This window comes from Hippocampus guttulatus, chromosome 1 (assembly GCF_054856545.1).
Source record: "Hippocampus guttulatus isolate MCC_2025c chromosome 1, RoL_Hgut_1.0, whole genome shotgun sequence".
NCBI classification, from domain to species: domain Eukaryota; kingdom Metazoa; phylum Chordata; class Actinopteri; order Syngnathiformes; family Syngnathidae; genus Hippocampus; species Hippocampus guttulatus.
Genome location: NC_141261.1, coordinates 12,071,666 through 12,087,310, shown reverse-complemented (window position 1 = coordinate 12,087,310; position 15,645 = coordinate 12,071,666). Strand labels below are relative to the sequence as shown.

General features: G+C 43.9%; 1 protein-coding gene across 1 annotated transcript; it reads right to left on the bottom strand.

The window, feature by feature from the left end:
* Positions 1-18: 18 nt before the first annotated feature.
* On the bottom strand, positions 19-15,311 carry pdpn (podoplanin). Its single transcript, XM_086109985.1, has 4 exons — positions 14,987-15,311; positions 4,842-5,234; positions 4,291-4,399; positions 19-3,659 (listed from the first exon to the last, which is right to left on the bottom strand). Exons 1-4 carry the CDS (start codon positions 15,036-15,038, stop codon positions 3,653-3,655), a joined length of 561 nt encoding a protein of 186 aa, XP_085966111.1. The 5' UTR covers positions 15,039-15,311; the 3' UTR covers positions 19-3,652.
* Positions 15,312-15,645: the final 334 nt, after the last annotated feature.

Here is a 15,645-nt window from a genome sequence, read left to right as displayed (position 1 = left end):
CTCTCTGGACACAATGGGGTGCTTTTATTTATTTATTGAAACAGTATGAACAAAAGAAATTAAATAAAAAGGGTTCCAACCAATCAGAAGGCACACATAAGAGTTGTGTTGGTAAAAACAGCACATGGCAAAGCAGGAGGAAGGAAAACAAAACAAGTCGTTGCAAACATTTTCCTGTGTCTTAAAGCCTATTCATTAACGATTACGTCACTCATTCAGTGCACATTACGCAAGTTTCGTCAGGCAAGCAAAGCCAAACGAAGACTTATTTGTACACCCGTTTATGCACGGAGGACAGAACGGAGCAGGCCTGATGCACAGCAACTCATTTCGAAGCCTGAACGGCAATCCTGCTTATCAGCTTTTACAACGATTGCCCAAATGTGTGCGACTTCAACGGCACAGCTGTTTCATTTCAAGACGGGGTGTCCATTGATAAAATACAATCAGTTCACATTGATAACGAGCTCTAACATGGTTCTGATCGACTAGTGACAGTGGCGCAAACTCTTCTGTTAGTTGTCAATGTGAAAGGAGGCAAAATGTCACGTCACCATTGCTTTAATGTAATTTGTTTTTATGTTACAACCCACCCTCTGGCCTATACCAAGTCACTTCTGCAACAGCGTTTCATACAGTTGGTCAACAAAATGTCAGGGACTGAGGAGAAATGATTAACAGGTCTGCATGTACCATGTGTCTTATAGTCACTAATGATAGCGTATGCAGGTGCAACATCAACCGAGGCCCTATTTTTGTTCAGAGTGCAAGGCGAGCGCAGAGCGCAGTGGAACTGTGCATATGGGCGGAGTGTTTTTTTGTTTTGGATTTTGCTAGACTTCGGGTGTAATTGAGTGTTTGCGCCTTTGTGCGCCGTTGTGGGATGGAACTTGGTGTTTTCCCAGCCAATCCTCGCTACATCCCTAATTTGCACGAAAATCAGGGCGGTACGAAGCGCAAGGCCAAGTTTGCCGTGCTTGACATGCGGAAACAGATTAGACTCGCTGGACATTGACACGTACACTGTAATATCTCCCTTATCGGATGACGTAGTCGGTTGTGTATGTGCGTGGGAAATTGGAGATAGCCTTGAACGCGATCTTGCGTCTGTGTGTGACCACTGGCAATAGTGACTGGCTGCTATTAAAATTTATTTAAAAAAAGGATGATGATTATAATTCTCACGCTGATGTCATATCATGAATGAAATACCATGAGGACCACCACGCGCGTCCTTGCAGTGCCGAATCTGCCTGTTCTTTGATACACCAAAATCGCGTAACACCACCTGCTCTGCAAAATAGACCTACTTTTCATTTAAAATTGAATCTACTTTTTACGAGATGCACTGGGGGTCATGGCAGAAATCGTAGTGGCTCTACTTGATTCACAAACACGCTGAACTAGGCCATTGTCCCATTTTTACGCTGAGTGCAGACTACTTTCTGTCATCAAATTAGCAGGAGCGTTGGGGGCGAGGCTGCTTCATGCACAGTCACGCCCAGACAGACGTAACACGGCCCCAAACACGCAAGGCTAGACTTGTGCTGGCCCAAAAATGACATCACTGCCAAAATAGGTTCCATTGTGTCTAATTTGTAGCCATCGTTACTTTGTACTTTTCTCCTTCCCCGTTGCATGAACGTTTAATTATCTCATTCTAAAACCTTTTGTTAGTTGTTATCAAGCAAGATCTAGCATTGAAAATGTTTTCCAAAACTGCAGATGAAAAACTGTTTTGTATGTGTCTGGTTAAACATTTAGAAAGTTTATTTTCTTTTTTCCCCCACCCACACTTTGAGGCAGAGGAGAAAAGATTCCCCAGAATATTAAATGGGTGATTGGGTTTGATCTATTCAGGTCTTACATCATGCTTTCTAAACCAGGAAGTAGTTTTCGGAACAAACTGATGGACAAACAAACACAAATATGGACTTTCACAATGTTTTCATTGATGTGAACAGAAATATCCTTTCTCTTTTTGCCATTTGAAACATAACAGCACTGTTCTCGACGCCCCAGTTGTGGGATGTTTTTCACTTTTGTTCAAGAAATGTACACTGTATTTCCTGAGTCCTTGTTCTCCATTCTTAGTCTTACGTTATCTTTTTCAAAACGGTAAATAGCCTGCTAGGTAAAAAAAAAAAAAAAAAAAATCAGATGGTTACACGAACATTACATTTGACTCACAATAGAAATGACCCCTGTCCTAGAATTTGTTGTCATTTTTGGCTAAGCCTAAAGCAGGGGTGTCAAACTCATTTTGGTCACGGGCCACATTGTAGTTACGGTTTACCTTGGAGGGCCGTTATGAATTTTGGGAAACCTTATATAAATGTGTAATCACCTCCACGTTTTCCATACACAGCACACAATAAATTGATGGATAACTAGTTTTAAAATCAGAAGTCAAAAATAATGACTGTTATTGTGGGTTACATAAGACAATTTGAAAATTTGGTTCAGACTTTAGCAAGCATCATGGAACTTGACATGCTTGATTTGCTTCCGCGGGCCACATAAAATGAGGTGGCGTCACCAGATCTGGCCCCCGGGCCTTGACTTTGACACCTGTGGCCGAAAGTCTTGTCAGCCATCTTGAAGCAGGAAGTTGCCTGTTAACTAACAAACAAAATGAACAAACAAAAGACAAATACGGCATTTGATAATGATTTTCACTTTTGTTCGCAAATGTATTTCTCTTTCCACAGTGTATATCACAATAGAAGCAGTGTCCCTTCCCCAAAATAAATCCAAATTGGTAGGGTCCCTTTTTTCTATTCCTAAAGCAGAAACTTGTTCCAGAAAGTCAGAGAAATGGTAGAGTCCATATTGGCTAAGCCTTAAGTATGACGTCATTGGTCTTGAACAGGAAGAAGCCTGTTGACTAGCAAATTATAAAGTATGGCGCTCCATGCTTTTAATGTTTCTTAACAACATTTATTTTCTCTTTTTGCGGTGTAAATCCAGATAGAAACTTTCCCACCACCCAAGAATTCTGATCGAGATTTTTGGCTATAGGTTTTATGTCAGTATTCTTGAACCAGGTAGTAGCCTGCTACCAACAAACAAACAAATATGGTGCAGCATAACATTTTCCACTCTTGTTAAAGAAATGTATATGTCTGTTCACAGTGTAAAACACCATAGAAGCGTTCCCCCTCGTCTTAAATTGGTACGGTCCTTTTGACCTATTCCTAAAGTCTTAACATCAGCTTTCCTGAAACAGGATGTAGCCTCGCGAACAAACTGACGAACGTCTTGTTGATTTCCCCATCCCATAAAAAAAAAAAAAACGAGTCTAATCACTATATCGCTGATGCGGGATCACGTCTTACGGTGAAATTCCTTTGTGTATTGTGTTTATATGAATCACTCCATTTGCCGTGACGTCATCGAGGTGAACAATGAGCGGCATGTCTCTGTCGTTTTACATACATATCATACATACTGGACACACAAACTAGGCTCCCATCTTTTTCTTTCGGCTACATGACAGTTCCGAGTCCTGCTTAGAATCATGAAGTTCTGGTGTTAAATTTATTCGTCGGTTGCTGTTTCAATGATTGTAATTGACGTCACAGTTCAGTAGTTCAGAATTTCCAGAACTTTGATGGCTCCTGCTGCTTGGCCGCCTTCGTCGTTTTCTTCTTCAGGGGCTGAGGACGAGAAGGAGAGCTGCTGTCACTCAGGAGATAAGGTTCTTAACCCCAGGTTTCGATCGAATCCAGGTTAAGTACCACCATTTTTAGCCAGACACGTACCACAAAAAAGCAAGTCTTAGTGTTTCACACAATACCATAACTCTTTTGTAATGATGATCTGAAACTGATGATTCAGAAGTTAAGTGCGGGATTGCAGTACATGATTAGCTGAAAGCATCTAACAGAAGGGAAGAAAAAAAATCATAGAAGCCAATCACACTGTCTTTTTTCACTGGCAGAACTAGGACAAACACACGTGCACGCCCGCACATACACGCACCCACACACACACGAACAAATACGACTGCATGATCAGACAGCACATGAGTGGTTTCTATTGGGTAATTGTGTTGTCTCACCTCCATTTAACAAATAAACAACTACAAACAATAAATGAAAATGAAGTCAAAACAGTAAAAAGAAATAAGAACAACAGCAACGATGCTAATAATAGAAATAATAATAATAATAATCGCAATAATAATGAATACATATACAAAAAATTAATATATAAGTTTTCATTGATACAAATATTCATATCCAGTCAACGCGACATGACGATTTGAAATTGAGGCAAGGTACTCACGAGTACTTTCCCATCCTCCTCACGACAGCAATCACCGCGATGATGACAATGACGACGGCCAACAGAGCGCCAATCACAATGCCGACGACTTGGCCCGAACTCAGGCCTTCTGCAGGACAGAAATCAAAGTGTTCGGACAGTAGTTCTCAACTTTTTTGCAAATCGCATCTGCTTAGCGCCTCATTACCACCATCAAAAACTAACATGAAACATGAAACGGCCTTTTATGCCACAGTGTTTTATGCCCGTGAGTATAATGACTTTTTTTTTTTAAACACTGTCATGTTAGGCATGGATTGAACATTCACACTGCGCTTAATAATAGGACAATAAAAAGATCAACTTCAATATTGATTCAATTAAAATGCATTTTACATACAGTGAGTTAAATAATACGTGGACAAAATTTAAAGTTTCAAAACAATTCAGTATATGCAAATGCAAAATGAGAACTAAAAAGTGAAATACAACTGAAGGGTGTTTGAACTTGAGGAGTGAGTCTTTCGTGTACCTCTTATACTAATTATTTATCTCATTTATTCATTGCTCACCCTCTGCACCATCTTCAACAACCACCTCATCTGGCATGTCCACCTTGACAGTTTCCGTCCACTGGGGGATGATCTCAGCCTCTTCGGGAGCCTCCGTGGGGGTGATCTCCACAGCAGGGGACTCGGTGGTAAGGGGTTCGGCAGCCTCGGTAGCAACCGAAGTGGGGGTTTCACTCTCGACCGAGGGCTCCTCAGTCCCGGGCGTCGCCTGAGGAGAGGGCGCCTCTGTCGTGACGCCCACCGCTTCTTGCTGTTCGGCCGTCATTGGGTGGGTTAACGGAGGACCGGTGATGACGTCCAACTCTGTGCCGGCCTCTGTGGCCTCATGGGTCCGGAGGTCTGCTAAGGAGTGAGTCGGCAAAACGTCGTGGGCTGTTGGGAGGACTGTGGGGCCTAGACAGCAACCATTTAGATAGATGTCACATCTTTGCTGCTAACTGCTGCTCTTTGTATGCTTACAATTAAAAGAAATGCTTACAATTAAACTACCAGTACCCAACATATAGCCCTCTACCGCCGCGCTTGTGCTCGTGCTAGTTCCGGGCTAGCGTCCAGGTTAGTTTCTTTTTCCACCACCGAAATTGCCTCTAGCTCTAGTTCTGGGACTTGAAATTGGTGCTGAAGCTTGCCCCGATTATTTGTCGGGCCGGACTAGGTCAGGGGACGGTATTATGAGCACAAATGTAGAGGAATGACTCCCTGGACACACGCAAGTTTTGGACAAACTGTTGAGATGCGGCCATATAGCATGCGATCTCCGACTCGCAGCCAAACGTGATCATACAAGTATAATCGATGCTATGCTAATTTGCCTGGCAGATGCTAACAGTGCATTATTAATACTATTAGTAGCGTAGGCGCTCTTGGGTAAACGTCAACGTAAAGCAGTGTCGTTTGACAATGATGTAACTCCTACTTGGCTCTTTTCCGGCAGAAAACCAAACACGAACTTGTTAAGTGCCAACTAAGCACAGCACTGGCCCTGGTGTCGAATGAAGTTGTTTTTTTTTGGGGGGGGGGGCGGGCGGTTGGAAAAGGGGTAATAGTGACCTATGGGGGTTCTGCATTGAGGTCTACCGAGACAAATGTGTTTTTTTCCCCTTTCCATTACAGTTTGCATTTTATATTTGATATAGATCTGTGAGTCACTGTATAAATAGTCATACAAGATTTAAAAAAAAAAAACATTCAGTTGCCTCTATTCTGTCAAATTGTCATGCCGTTTCCTTCACTGAGTCACTTGAACACACACATTTCACTCTAGAATTAGTAAAGTAGTCATTTTGTGATTTGGAGTAAATGTTGATATGTTGTGGAAGACATTTTTATTCAATTTAAAAATCACCACTGAGCCCCTCTGATGGATGAAAACTAATACGGTTAATTCTCATCTGCTGATCTGCAGAACACCTAATTACCCTTGATGGCATCCCCCCCCCCCCCCTTTGCCAGGCATTTTGTCGAGCTCGAGCAGAAAACAGACCCCACAAAGATACTGTATATTGTTATCATTTGTCCATGTCTCGCATTAATATTGTGTTCCATTGTTTCAAAGGTGTCATTTACACAGATAAATCTACAGTACGTACATTTGCCCGACAAGGCACGCAAAGCCCTTGCAATGTACGGTAAACGAACGCCGACCATGCTGTACAGCAGGACGACACGTCTGACCCATTAGTTGGTGACAAGTCAAGCGAGTCCCCGTAGGCCTCCGTAGGGTAACCTGAGAGCTGCCGCTAACTTTGGAACCGAGGACCTTACATACCATTCTTCTCCTCTTACCGCCCTCTTGGCCAACTTAAGCCCTGTGCGTGAATGCATTCATTGTTGGACTAGAGTCGCCATGATGGCTGCTTTCCTCATGTGTTGGCCTGTGTTCCAACAAGCCCGATTCACACCAAAGTGATCCTTCTCATTCGCCACCATTATTGTGCCCCAACAAAGCTGTGACGTCAACATGGCGGCAGAGTGATATTTTGGGCTGGAATAACAGAGAGGGAGAGGCGGTGGGGTCCCTTCAGAGTGCCTGAAAAAGCATTTCCTGCCATGGTATTCAAAACAAAACCCTGCCTCCTGCCGTAAAACAATTATCATGCGAACACAATGGTTGAGGCCACTGTGGGGATAGAGATAGACACACACAAAACACATGTCGTCCCCTGACCTCAACCCTACTGAGAACTTGTGGCGTATCCTTGAGATTAAGATTGCATGCCAGTACACCTTCAAACAGCATCTCCGGGAGGCATTTGGAACACATTTTAACAAAGTAACATGGCTGTGTCATTCCACCGCCCTCACCAGAAGGGCAGCCGCCCCACCCTGTGATGTAATACGGCACACATCTTCAAGCAATTCCTCCATCCCGTCTTTCTGGCCCCAACATGCCACATCCTCTGCCTCATTTCCTGTGGAGGGAGCCACGCTGCACAAGTTGATGAGTGAGGCGAGTGCGGGAAAGCCTCTGTAGTCGGAAGAATTTAGAGTTGTTCAAGGGCGGTGCCACAAATGGATAATTTGTAGTGGAGAGAAAGAGGCAATCAGTTTGAATTTTGAGAATTGTTTTGACATGTTTTTAGTTGTGACTGTATGCCGGGGAGTAGGAAACCACCATTTTTTCTTCTTTCTTATCCATGTTATTTAGTTGATACAGAACAGGGATTTTAGAGTGACTATAAGGGAAACACTAAAATTGGCATGCTTTAACGTGACTTATTTTCATATTATTAGGACAGTTGAGGGTTCTGGAGCTGGACTATACGCCATCTGAATTTGGGCAGAAGGTAGACTACACCCCAGATTGGTCGCCAGTCGATTACAGCACATTCACACCGACACCGAGTGGAAACTGAAACCACGCTGCCTGCACCAAAGTCAGCATTTAGGAGAGTTACAGTCCAATACACGTCACATTGCTGTCTGCAACTTTATTCTTGACTTGTTAGTATTTTTATTGATTATTTTGGTGGTGGCCATAAATGAGAACTCGAATTCCGATGAAGTCAAATGATTGTTTTCCAGTCGGAGAAGAAATTTGAATAGCAGTGCGGTATCGTTCCATATGGAAGCCAACCGCATGTAGTCAGAGTTTTGATGATGGCCGTGCTCTGGAACAAAAAGGAATCTTCCATGATGAGTTTTGCAGCTGTGTGAAGAGCTGCATTTATCCGAGTGTCTTTTATCAAGGTCCGCGCTGTGAAGCCGCCCGAGCTCAACCTGATCACTACCCTTCAATCAGCCGAGCTCGCTCCCGCCATGTTCAACATCCCCGCGACCACAACTGAAAACTCGGCCTGGAACCGCACTGCGTCCCAACGAAGGAGGGTACATTTCAGCTGCACCAAAATTATGGACTAGAATAAACTTGCGTTGGCCCGAAATGACTTTTTCTCAACGAAGAGGATGAAAAAACCCCCAACATGCCGGACTCTCTTACAGCACAGAGTCGGCGAAACTTGGGCTACCCTTTTCAGTCGGTCTAATTCAGGACCGGGAAAAATGTTGTGCTAAGGGGCCACATTTAACCTTTAAAAGGGACAGATGGGGTGGGGGGGGGGGGCAGGTCATTCCTCGTTAAATAACGAAGCCAGCTTTAAGTGGCCAGCATGCCATGCCCCCCCCCGCAGATCTAAAGTCCTGTAAGTTTAATAACAGAAAATTCTTCTACGCATGTCAGACAAGAAGTGCAGCTATTTCTGGTCATGTGCCATCAGTCGGCTGTGTTCATTAGCAACAGGCGGGGTAAATAGAAGAAAACATTTGTTCCCATTGAAAAGGAAGGGGGAGGCGGTGGGGCGGGGGGCGGGGGGGTTAGTGGGGGTCAAACTGAGCCTCAGACTGTTTGTTTGGAATGCCTGTAAGAAATGATAAATTGGCTTTACGCTACGTGTAATCGCCCAGACCACCACCACCACTCACAATTGCTTCATTATGTGCTCAGTTCTCACAATTAGCTCAGAGTCGTATTTCCTCTACCAGTGCCGCCAATGGTGGGCGCACACAGGCTCTGATACCAGTGGTGCATACATCCTTTCTGCTCTCTATGCCTTGTAATCTACATCTTGCCACTCTTCCTCTGCCACTCCCTGAGAAGTGTGCCATGACAGCTGAAACCTTTGCGGCGGTGAAGAGTGGGGAAAAGGGAGCGACTCCCCCAATGCACCCGTCTCTTCATCAGACCCTTGGCACTCAGAGGAAGACGCCACTTCTTAATGAAAGTTGAGGTGAGCAACATTATGCTTTGTTATGAACATCAAACGTATTAGTAGTTAGCAGAGTCATCTTCCGCATATACGCAGTTCACTATTCACAACTGAAACACTTTCATATAGTATTTTTTGTGCTCTTTCGGAAAAAGCACAAGATGCCGCCAAAGACCTGCTTAATAGGAATTGGTGTAAAGGAAGTCTGTTCAAGTGGCAAATCTCGACTGAGAGACAGGTTTTGGTATCAGATCGTAACAGTAATTGGTAACAGAAAGTAGTCTGCGCTTGGTGCAAAAACGGGCGCATCAGCGATTTCGAGGGAGGAGGGTGCAGGTCTAATCTGTGGCGCTGGTGGTGTAACGCGATTTTGGTTTATTTCAGGCAGACAAATTTGGCGTGCTGCAGACGATCATTCTTGATATCGGATTTCATCCATGAATATGACACCAGCTTCTCTCTGAATCTTTATAGATCTCATTTTAATCGAATGAATGACAATCATTCTAATGTAAAGAAAAATTTTACTAGTACAATTACTATTGTATGGGTCACACACAGACACCCAATCGGGGATTCAAGGCGGTCTCCAATTGCCCACGTCACATATGCAACCGACTCCATCATCCGCAAGGGGAGATCTTGCAGTCTACCTGCCAATGTTCCACAATGTCCAGCACGGCGTACTCAGGCGTAGTGTGCTCAGACGGCTCTGATTTCGATTCAAATGAAGGATGTTGCTAGGCTTGGCCGGGAAAAGACTTCTTCCATCCCGCAAAGGCACACAAAGGTGCAAACACTCTATTATGCCCAGTTTCACCTGTACATAGTCTAGCAAAATACAGAAAGAATGAAAACTCCACCCATCCACACAGTTAGACTGCACTTTGCGGTAGACAAAAATAGGACCTCCCAGAGTTAAAATTGATGAAAAATTCCAATTGCGGTAGAGATTTAGCGTCAAATTGAAAGAAAATAAAAAATAAAAAACAAATGCAAAGGCTTTTGCAGGCCACATCAATCATGGCCCTTAAGTTTGACACCCACTGGGAGGATGAGACAATACACTGGCAGAAACATGAGAGAAGGGAGTATAACAGAATGCATCCATTACAATCAGCTGTCAGAGGCCCCCGCCTGGTGTGTATGTGTGCAAGTCACGGCGTTGTCTCGGAGGTGTGAGGGAGTGTGTGCATTTAACCTTCTCAGGAATGTTTTTAGGGTGCTGGTCAAGATAGACACCCAGCCCATCTCGGCGTACCCTGCACCCATGCGCATATGCTTCCCTCCTGAAGCAGCAGTGTTTAGCTGGGATACCAGGTCGTGCCACGCACCGCGACCTGCGGATCTCATTTGAGCCCGCGAGTGAAATATTCTCTGTCTTGGTGTGAGCACTACACAATGAAGGTCTTAAGAGATGACCCATCTGGAGTCCATCATCTCCAGCTGGTAGCAGATAAAGCAGACCTTTAATCTTGTGACTAACACATCTGAAAACAAATACCGGTATCCCTGGGCATGACACACACAGGAAGTGAGGAACACCACATGGAGCTTCTACTCAAAGCCATCCATCCATTAAATTTCTAGACCGTTTATACAGTACTCATTCGGGTCAGGGGTGAGCTTGAGCCTATTCCAGCTGAATCTGAGAGGTGGGGTACACCCCGCAAGGGTTACCAGCCAATCGCAGGGCACATTAAAAATTTGTTTTAAAACTTGCGCTCACATTCGCAACTATACGGAAAACCGAATCTTCAATGGACCTCGCGTGCATGTTTTTGGAATGTGAGAGGAAGCCGTTGGACCTGGAGAAAACCCACACAAGCACAGGGAAAATATGCGAGCTCCCCACAGGAAGGCCAGAGCTGAAATTTGAATCCTGAAGCTCAAAACCTGCGAGGCAGACCACCCAGGTCTACCATGCTTCCTTTCATCCATCCATTCATTATCTGATCCACTTATCCTCACGAGACTCGCGGGCGTGCTGGAGCCTATCTGTCTTCGGCCAGTAGGCGGGGTTCACCTTGAACTGGTTGCTAGCCAATCGCAGGGCACACATGGACAAACGACCATTCGCGTTCACATTCACACCAAGGGACAATTTAGAGTGTTCAATCAACCGAGCATGCATGTTTTTGGAATATTTCAATTACAGCAGCGGCAACAGGTTCAAGTCCCACTTGCATGTGTGTAGTCAAAATAAATAAATAAATACATCAGAAATTACAATAAGTTTCATAAATAGATCTTGTGATGCATCCCATCGTTGTCTATCATGATAAAGTATTGATAGACCAGCCTGAAATATTGATATTGTTGATGTAAAATTCTTAAGTACATGAGTTAGCATTAGATCCAGAAACAGAACAGAGAGAACATGAAAACAGAGCCAAGATTTGAACCCTGAACCTCACAAATGTGAGGTGGACTTAATAACCACTCATCCAACAATAATAACATTCCTGGAAAAAATAAAAAATAAAATAAAGTATATGGTGCAATTCATCATTTTATTTTTATGGTGATATTTTCCCAGGCAGATATTTCAATTCATGTTTCAATCATCAATTTGCTTTTTCTGTTGCACACAGCAGATATTGTGATACATCATCGATGGTTGTGTTAGAAACTATTGTTAACATATCAGAATGTGCGTTCTTCAGTGACCTCCTGAATTCCCTCCTCGATTTAAAACGATCCTCATCATCACCTGCTGCATGTAATGATTCGCACCCACACACACTGAGTCAAGTCGCGCTGCTGCCGTGACTGAAATGGTCCAATTCCGCATCTCCGGTGACAGGATGCAGGAAGGTGGAAAAGAAAAAAAACCCCAAAACTTTTTCCTCAAACAGCTGCCACAAATTGGAAGCATACAATTGTCCAAAAAGTTTTTTCCGCAGAAAAAAAAAGGTTCAAGAAAAACAACAGGTTTAAACCAAGCTTCTTAAAATGTTTCTAATCTCCATCCCCTGCACGCTGCGTCCAAAGCCCAACCAATTGAGTAATGTGTTCCTGAGTCAGCGTGTCGCTCCATTTTTTTTTCCCCTCTCTTGTTCCATGCCTCACCCTGCAGCACACATACAGGACATGCCAGACACATGAGCCACGCAACTGTGGTCAGTCGTGTAAAACGATTCAACTCTCCTTCTTTGGTCTTCACTGACTTGCCCGCTGTTCTGAGTAGTGGGCAATAAACACTGTGAAGCCTTTTTATCAAGTATCAAGTACAACTCCTTTTGTCAAATGACAGATGAAATTTCCTCCCTCTTAAAGAGACAACAGACAACAAGAAGAGCCGCTGCGGGTGCCCGTGCCGCCACCATTTATGTTCTCAATTCAAGCCGAATGGGGTACACATGTACTCAGTAGGTATGGTGGCCATCGGAAATTTCAGGAAAATGTGTGAAATTTCTCAAACGGCCGGTGTATTTCTGGTCTGGTACGGGGGGCATCATGACCACCTCACCAATCCCTGTCGCCAATTACGTTTTGGGACATGATGGCCCGTCGCTGACTATGTTTCAGTGTATGTTGGCCACTATATCGGATGTATTGTCTGTGTGTGTGTGTGCTCTCAGAATAAAAGTTAGTGTGAGAAGTTTGCCACACAAGCTAACAGTTAGCCTAGCATCTAATCTTTTCTTCTTTAACGACTAATGCTACTAAGTCAGCTTTCTTCTTTCCATTTTCCATCAGTCCGGATGACGATGTCACCAAGCTCCTTCTCACGAGTCAGGCTTGGCACTACGACAGAAATGGTTATCTAAGTGGCGTGCTGCCATCATTGCGGGCGTACCAAAACTTTCCATGTCTGGGAGGAGCTAAGGTTAGCTCCGGTTGTTGACAGAAGTTACGGAGAAGTCTTCGCCGCTTTGTGTTTGTCTTTTGTGTATTTCTATGAAAAATCTCAAACTGAGAAACAACAGAGATCCCATTATTGCTTGACATTTAGGGTTTGCAAAAACGATACACAAGCACACTTCTGCTGCTTTTGTCCGATATCAAATCGTCTACAAGTCATTTATTTTCAAAGGGGGGTTGTCAGATGAGTTTGAAATGATATCAACACATTTTTGGTCATTATGTTTTTCACTGTTAATAGTGAACAACAAGGATGACCTTGATTCGTAAAAATGTGTCTTTCTCGACTCTACGATGAAAGAAGACCTATTCTAATAAATCATTAAAAGCCCCAAAAGAGCATGACATTTATGCTCATGACGAGTGTATGCCAACTGCTGACCACAATTGCAAGTGCTCGGAACGTCTGATACTTCAGTCACGTTGCTAAAACAGCAACTATTCCCTAAACAGATGTTGCTTTCTGCTGGATTCATGACGGTGAAGGTTTTTCTCTTGCACAGCGCTTTGGTGCCAGCCTCATATTTGGAGTATGAGTGTCACATTTGAGTCATTTCTAAAAGCAGGCTGAAGACCAAAGGGGCTGCTGACCTCTTCCTTCAGCAGCCAGATGTGACGACTGTGTTATTAGTCCACAGTGGCAGACAAAACTCATTAAGAAGGAGACTGGAGGAGGGAGACAGGCGGCGGTGGGCTTTTATGGGACACACAGGCGTTTCAAATGTTGAAGAGCCTGGATGAGCTCTTTTCTTTGTTTCCAACCTCTCTTTGGGAGTGTGCAATCAACAACATCTATGAGATAGCTAGATAGCTAGATAGATAACCCACCTAATATGTACAGACCAAGGAGGCAGAGTACCACTTAGGAGGCCATTGTGCAACAACCATATGCCCTCTCTCCATAGCCATACATAATGTATGCCTATATGTACTGTATATGATTCTCTATTAATAGAGGGGGCTCAAATAAATGAAAGGCACGAGGCCGCAGAGCTCCTCCATTACATCACTAACCCCGCCCCGTCTCGCTCGCTTTCGCTCTCTCTCCCTCCCTCTCTCTCTCTGCCTGCAAATTAAAATACTTGCAAACCATAAAAGGCTCCCATTTTGTTTGTAAAGAAGTTAATATTGAGCTTTTTTTTTGGCAAATAATAAAAACAACATAGCACTTTTTAGCAATCAGTGCAGGCTCACTATTTGGCAAGAGCTAGTTATTTCTCATCAAAGCTAATGACTTAATTTGAATGGGTACAATTTAGATTGCGAGAAAGTGTTCGTACAGGGCAATCTTATAAAGAATTCACAATTTCATACATTTTCCAAAACATTTGTCCTCATTGTGGCTGCGGGTGAGCTGGAGCTTTTCCTCGCAGTTTCAAGATAAGATAGGAAAACTTTTATTTGTCTCACAATGGAGAAAAAAATTAGGGTGAGAGGCAGAGTTCACCCGGGACTGCTCGCCAGTCAATCACATGGCACGTACAGACATACAACCGCTCCCACTCATATTAACACCAATGAGATTCCAATGAATCCAGGGGAGAACGTGTACACTCCGTGGATGGTCCGAGAAGGGACTCAAATCCGGGACTGTGAGGCAGAATTGCTAACCACGAATACACCGTGCTCAGAGTTTAGATTTTGTTTACTTGAAATAGGTTATTCATGAGCTTTGTCACGCGTGACAAAAGACGCAACCATTTTCAACAATGAGTGCAGGCTCACTATTTGGCAACTATTGCCATGTTTATACAGCTAAGGGGCAAAGTGACAACAACAAGAGTTTTAACACTTCTCATCTCATGACTTGTTTCGAAACACTTTATGAAATCTAAAGTATGTAACTACGATCCAAGTAGAAGGAGATCATAAGGGTACCCCGATTGTAAAGTGGTAGCACACGAGACTGGCAAAATGAGGGATTCAAGCAGACAAAGGGGCAGCGTGGGCACATGGAGGCAGCAAGTGTGGACACAGTGCGCAGCTCACGGCAGGATAGAGACACAACTCTATGCTTTGAGAGAGCGCGCGTGCGAGAGAGAGAGAGAGAGAGAGAGACACAAGTTTACTCACCCGCATGCGTGAAGGCACAGAAGGCCAACAGGAGCAGCAGCTGAACATTCATGGCGGTCAAGTCTGGTTCCTTGGTTTGATGATGACAGGACGACAACCAGATGTTCTCACAGTGTCAAACACACAAGGCGCTTATCCAGAGGGACCCTCGTGACACCCCTCCCGGGGAAAAAAAATGACTGAAAAGAAACGTGCGGAGATCTAGATGGAAGGCCTCTGAAGTTGGGATATGAGAGGTGCAGTGTGGAAGTGAAGGAGAGCAAAGAGAGAAACTGGTCCACAGCAGAGAAGAAAAAAGAAAGAGGGAGACTGTGAGCTGAGAGTGGAGGAGGGGTGTGGGCACTCGTCGTGGTTACTCAGGGGGCAGGTTTGAGTTGGGAGGAGGCTGACTGTGAAGAGGTGGTTCTAGTCCTGCAAAATTAGCATAATGTACATACACAGTTTTTTGAGATGCTTCAGAATGAATGACAATTGGAAGAAAGAGATGCTCGGCCATAGATAGTTATGTATACTCGCCTGTCGAATTTGGGGTTCACGTTTCTCAAATTCATCAATTTGAGTTTTCTTTCTATTTCTGTAATGCCGTCAGATGCCAAAAGATTGCGCCAAAGCCACAATTAAATAGAAAAGGTGTAATTAGGGTTAAAGAATGATGTTGA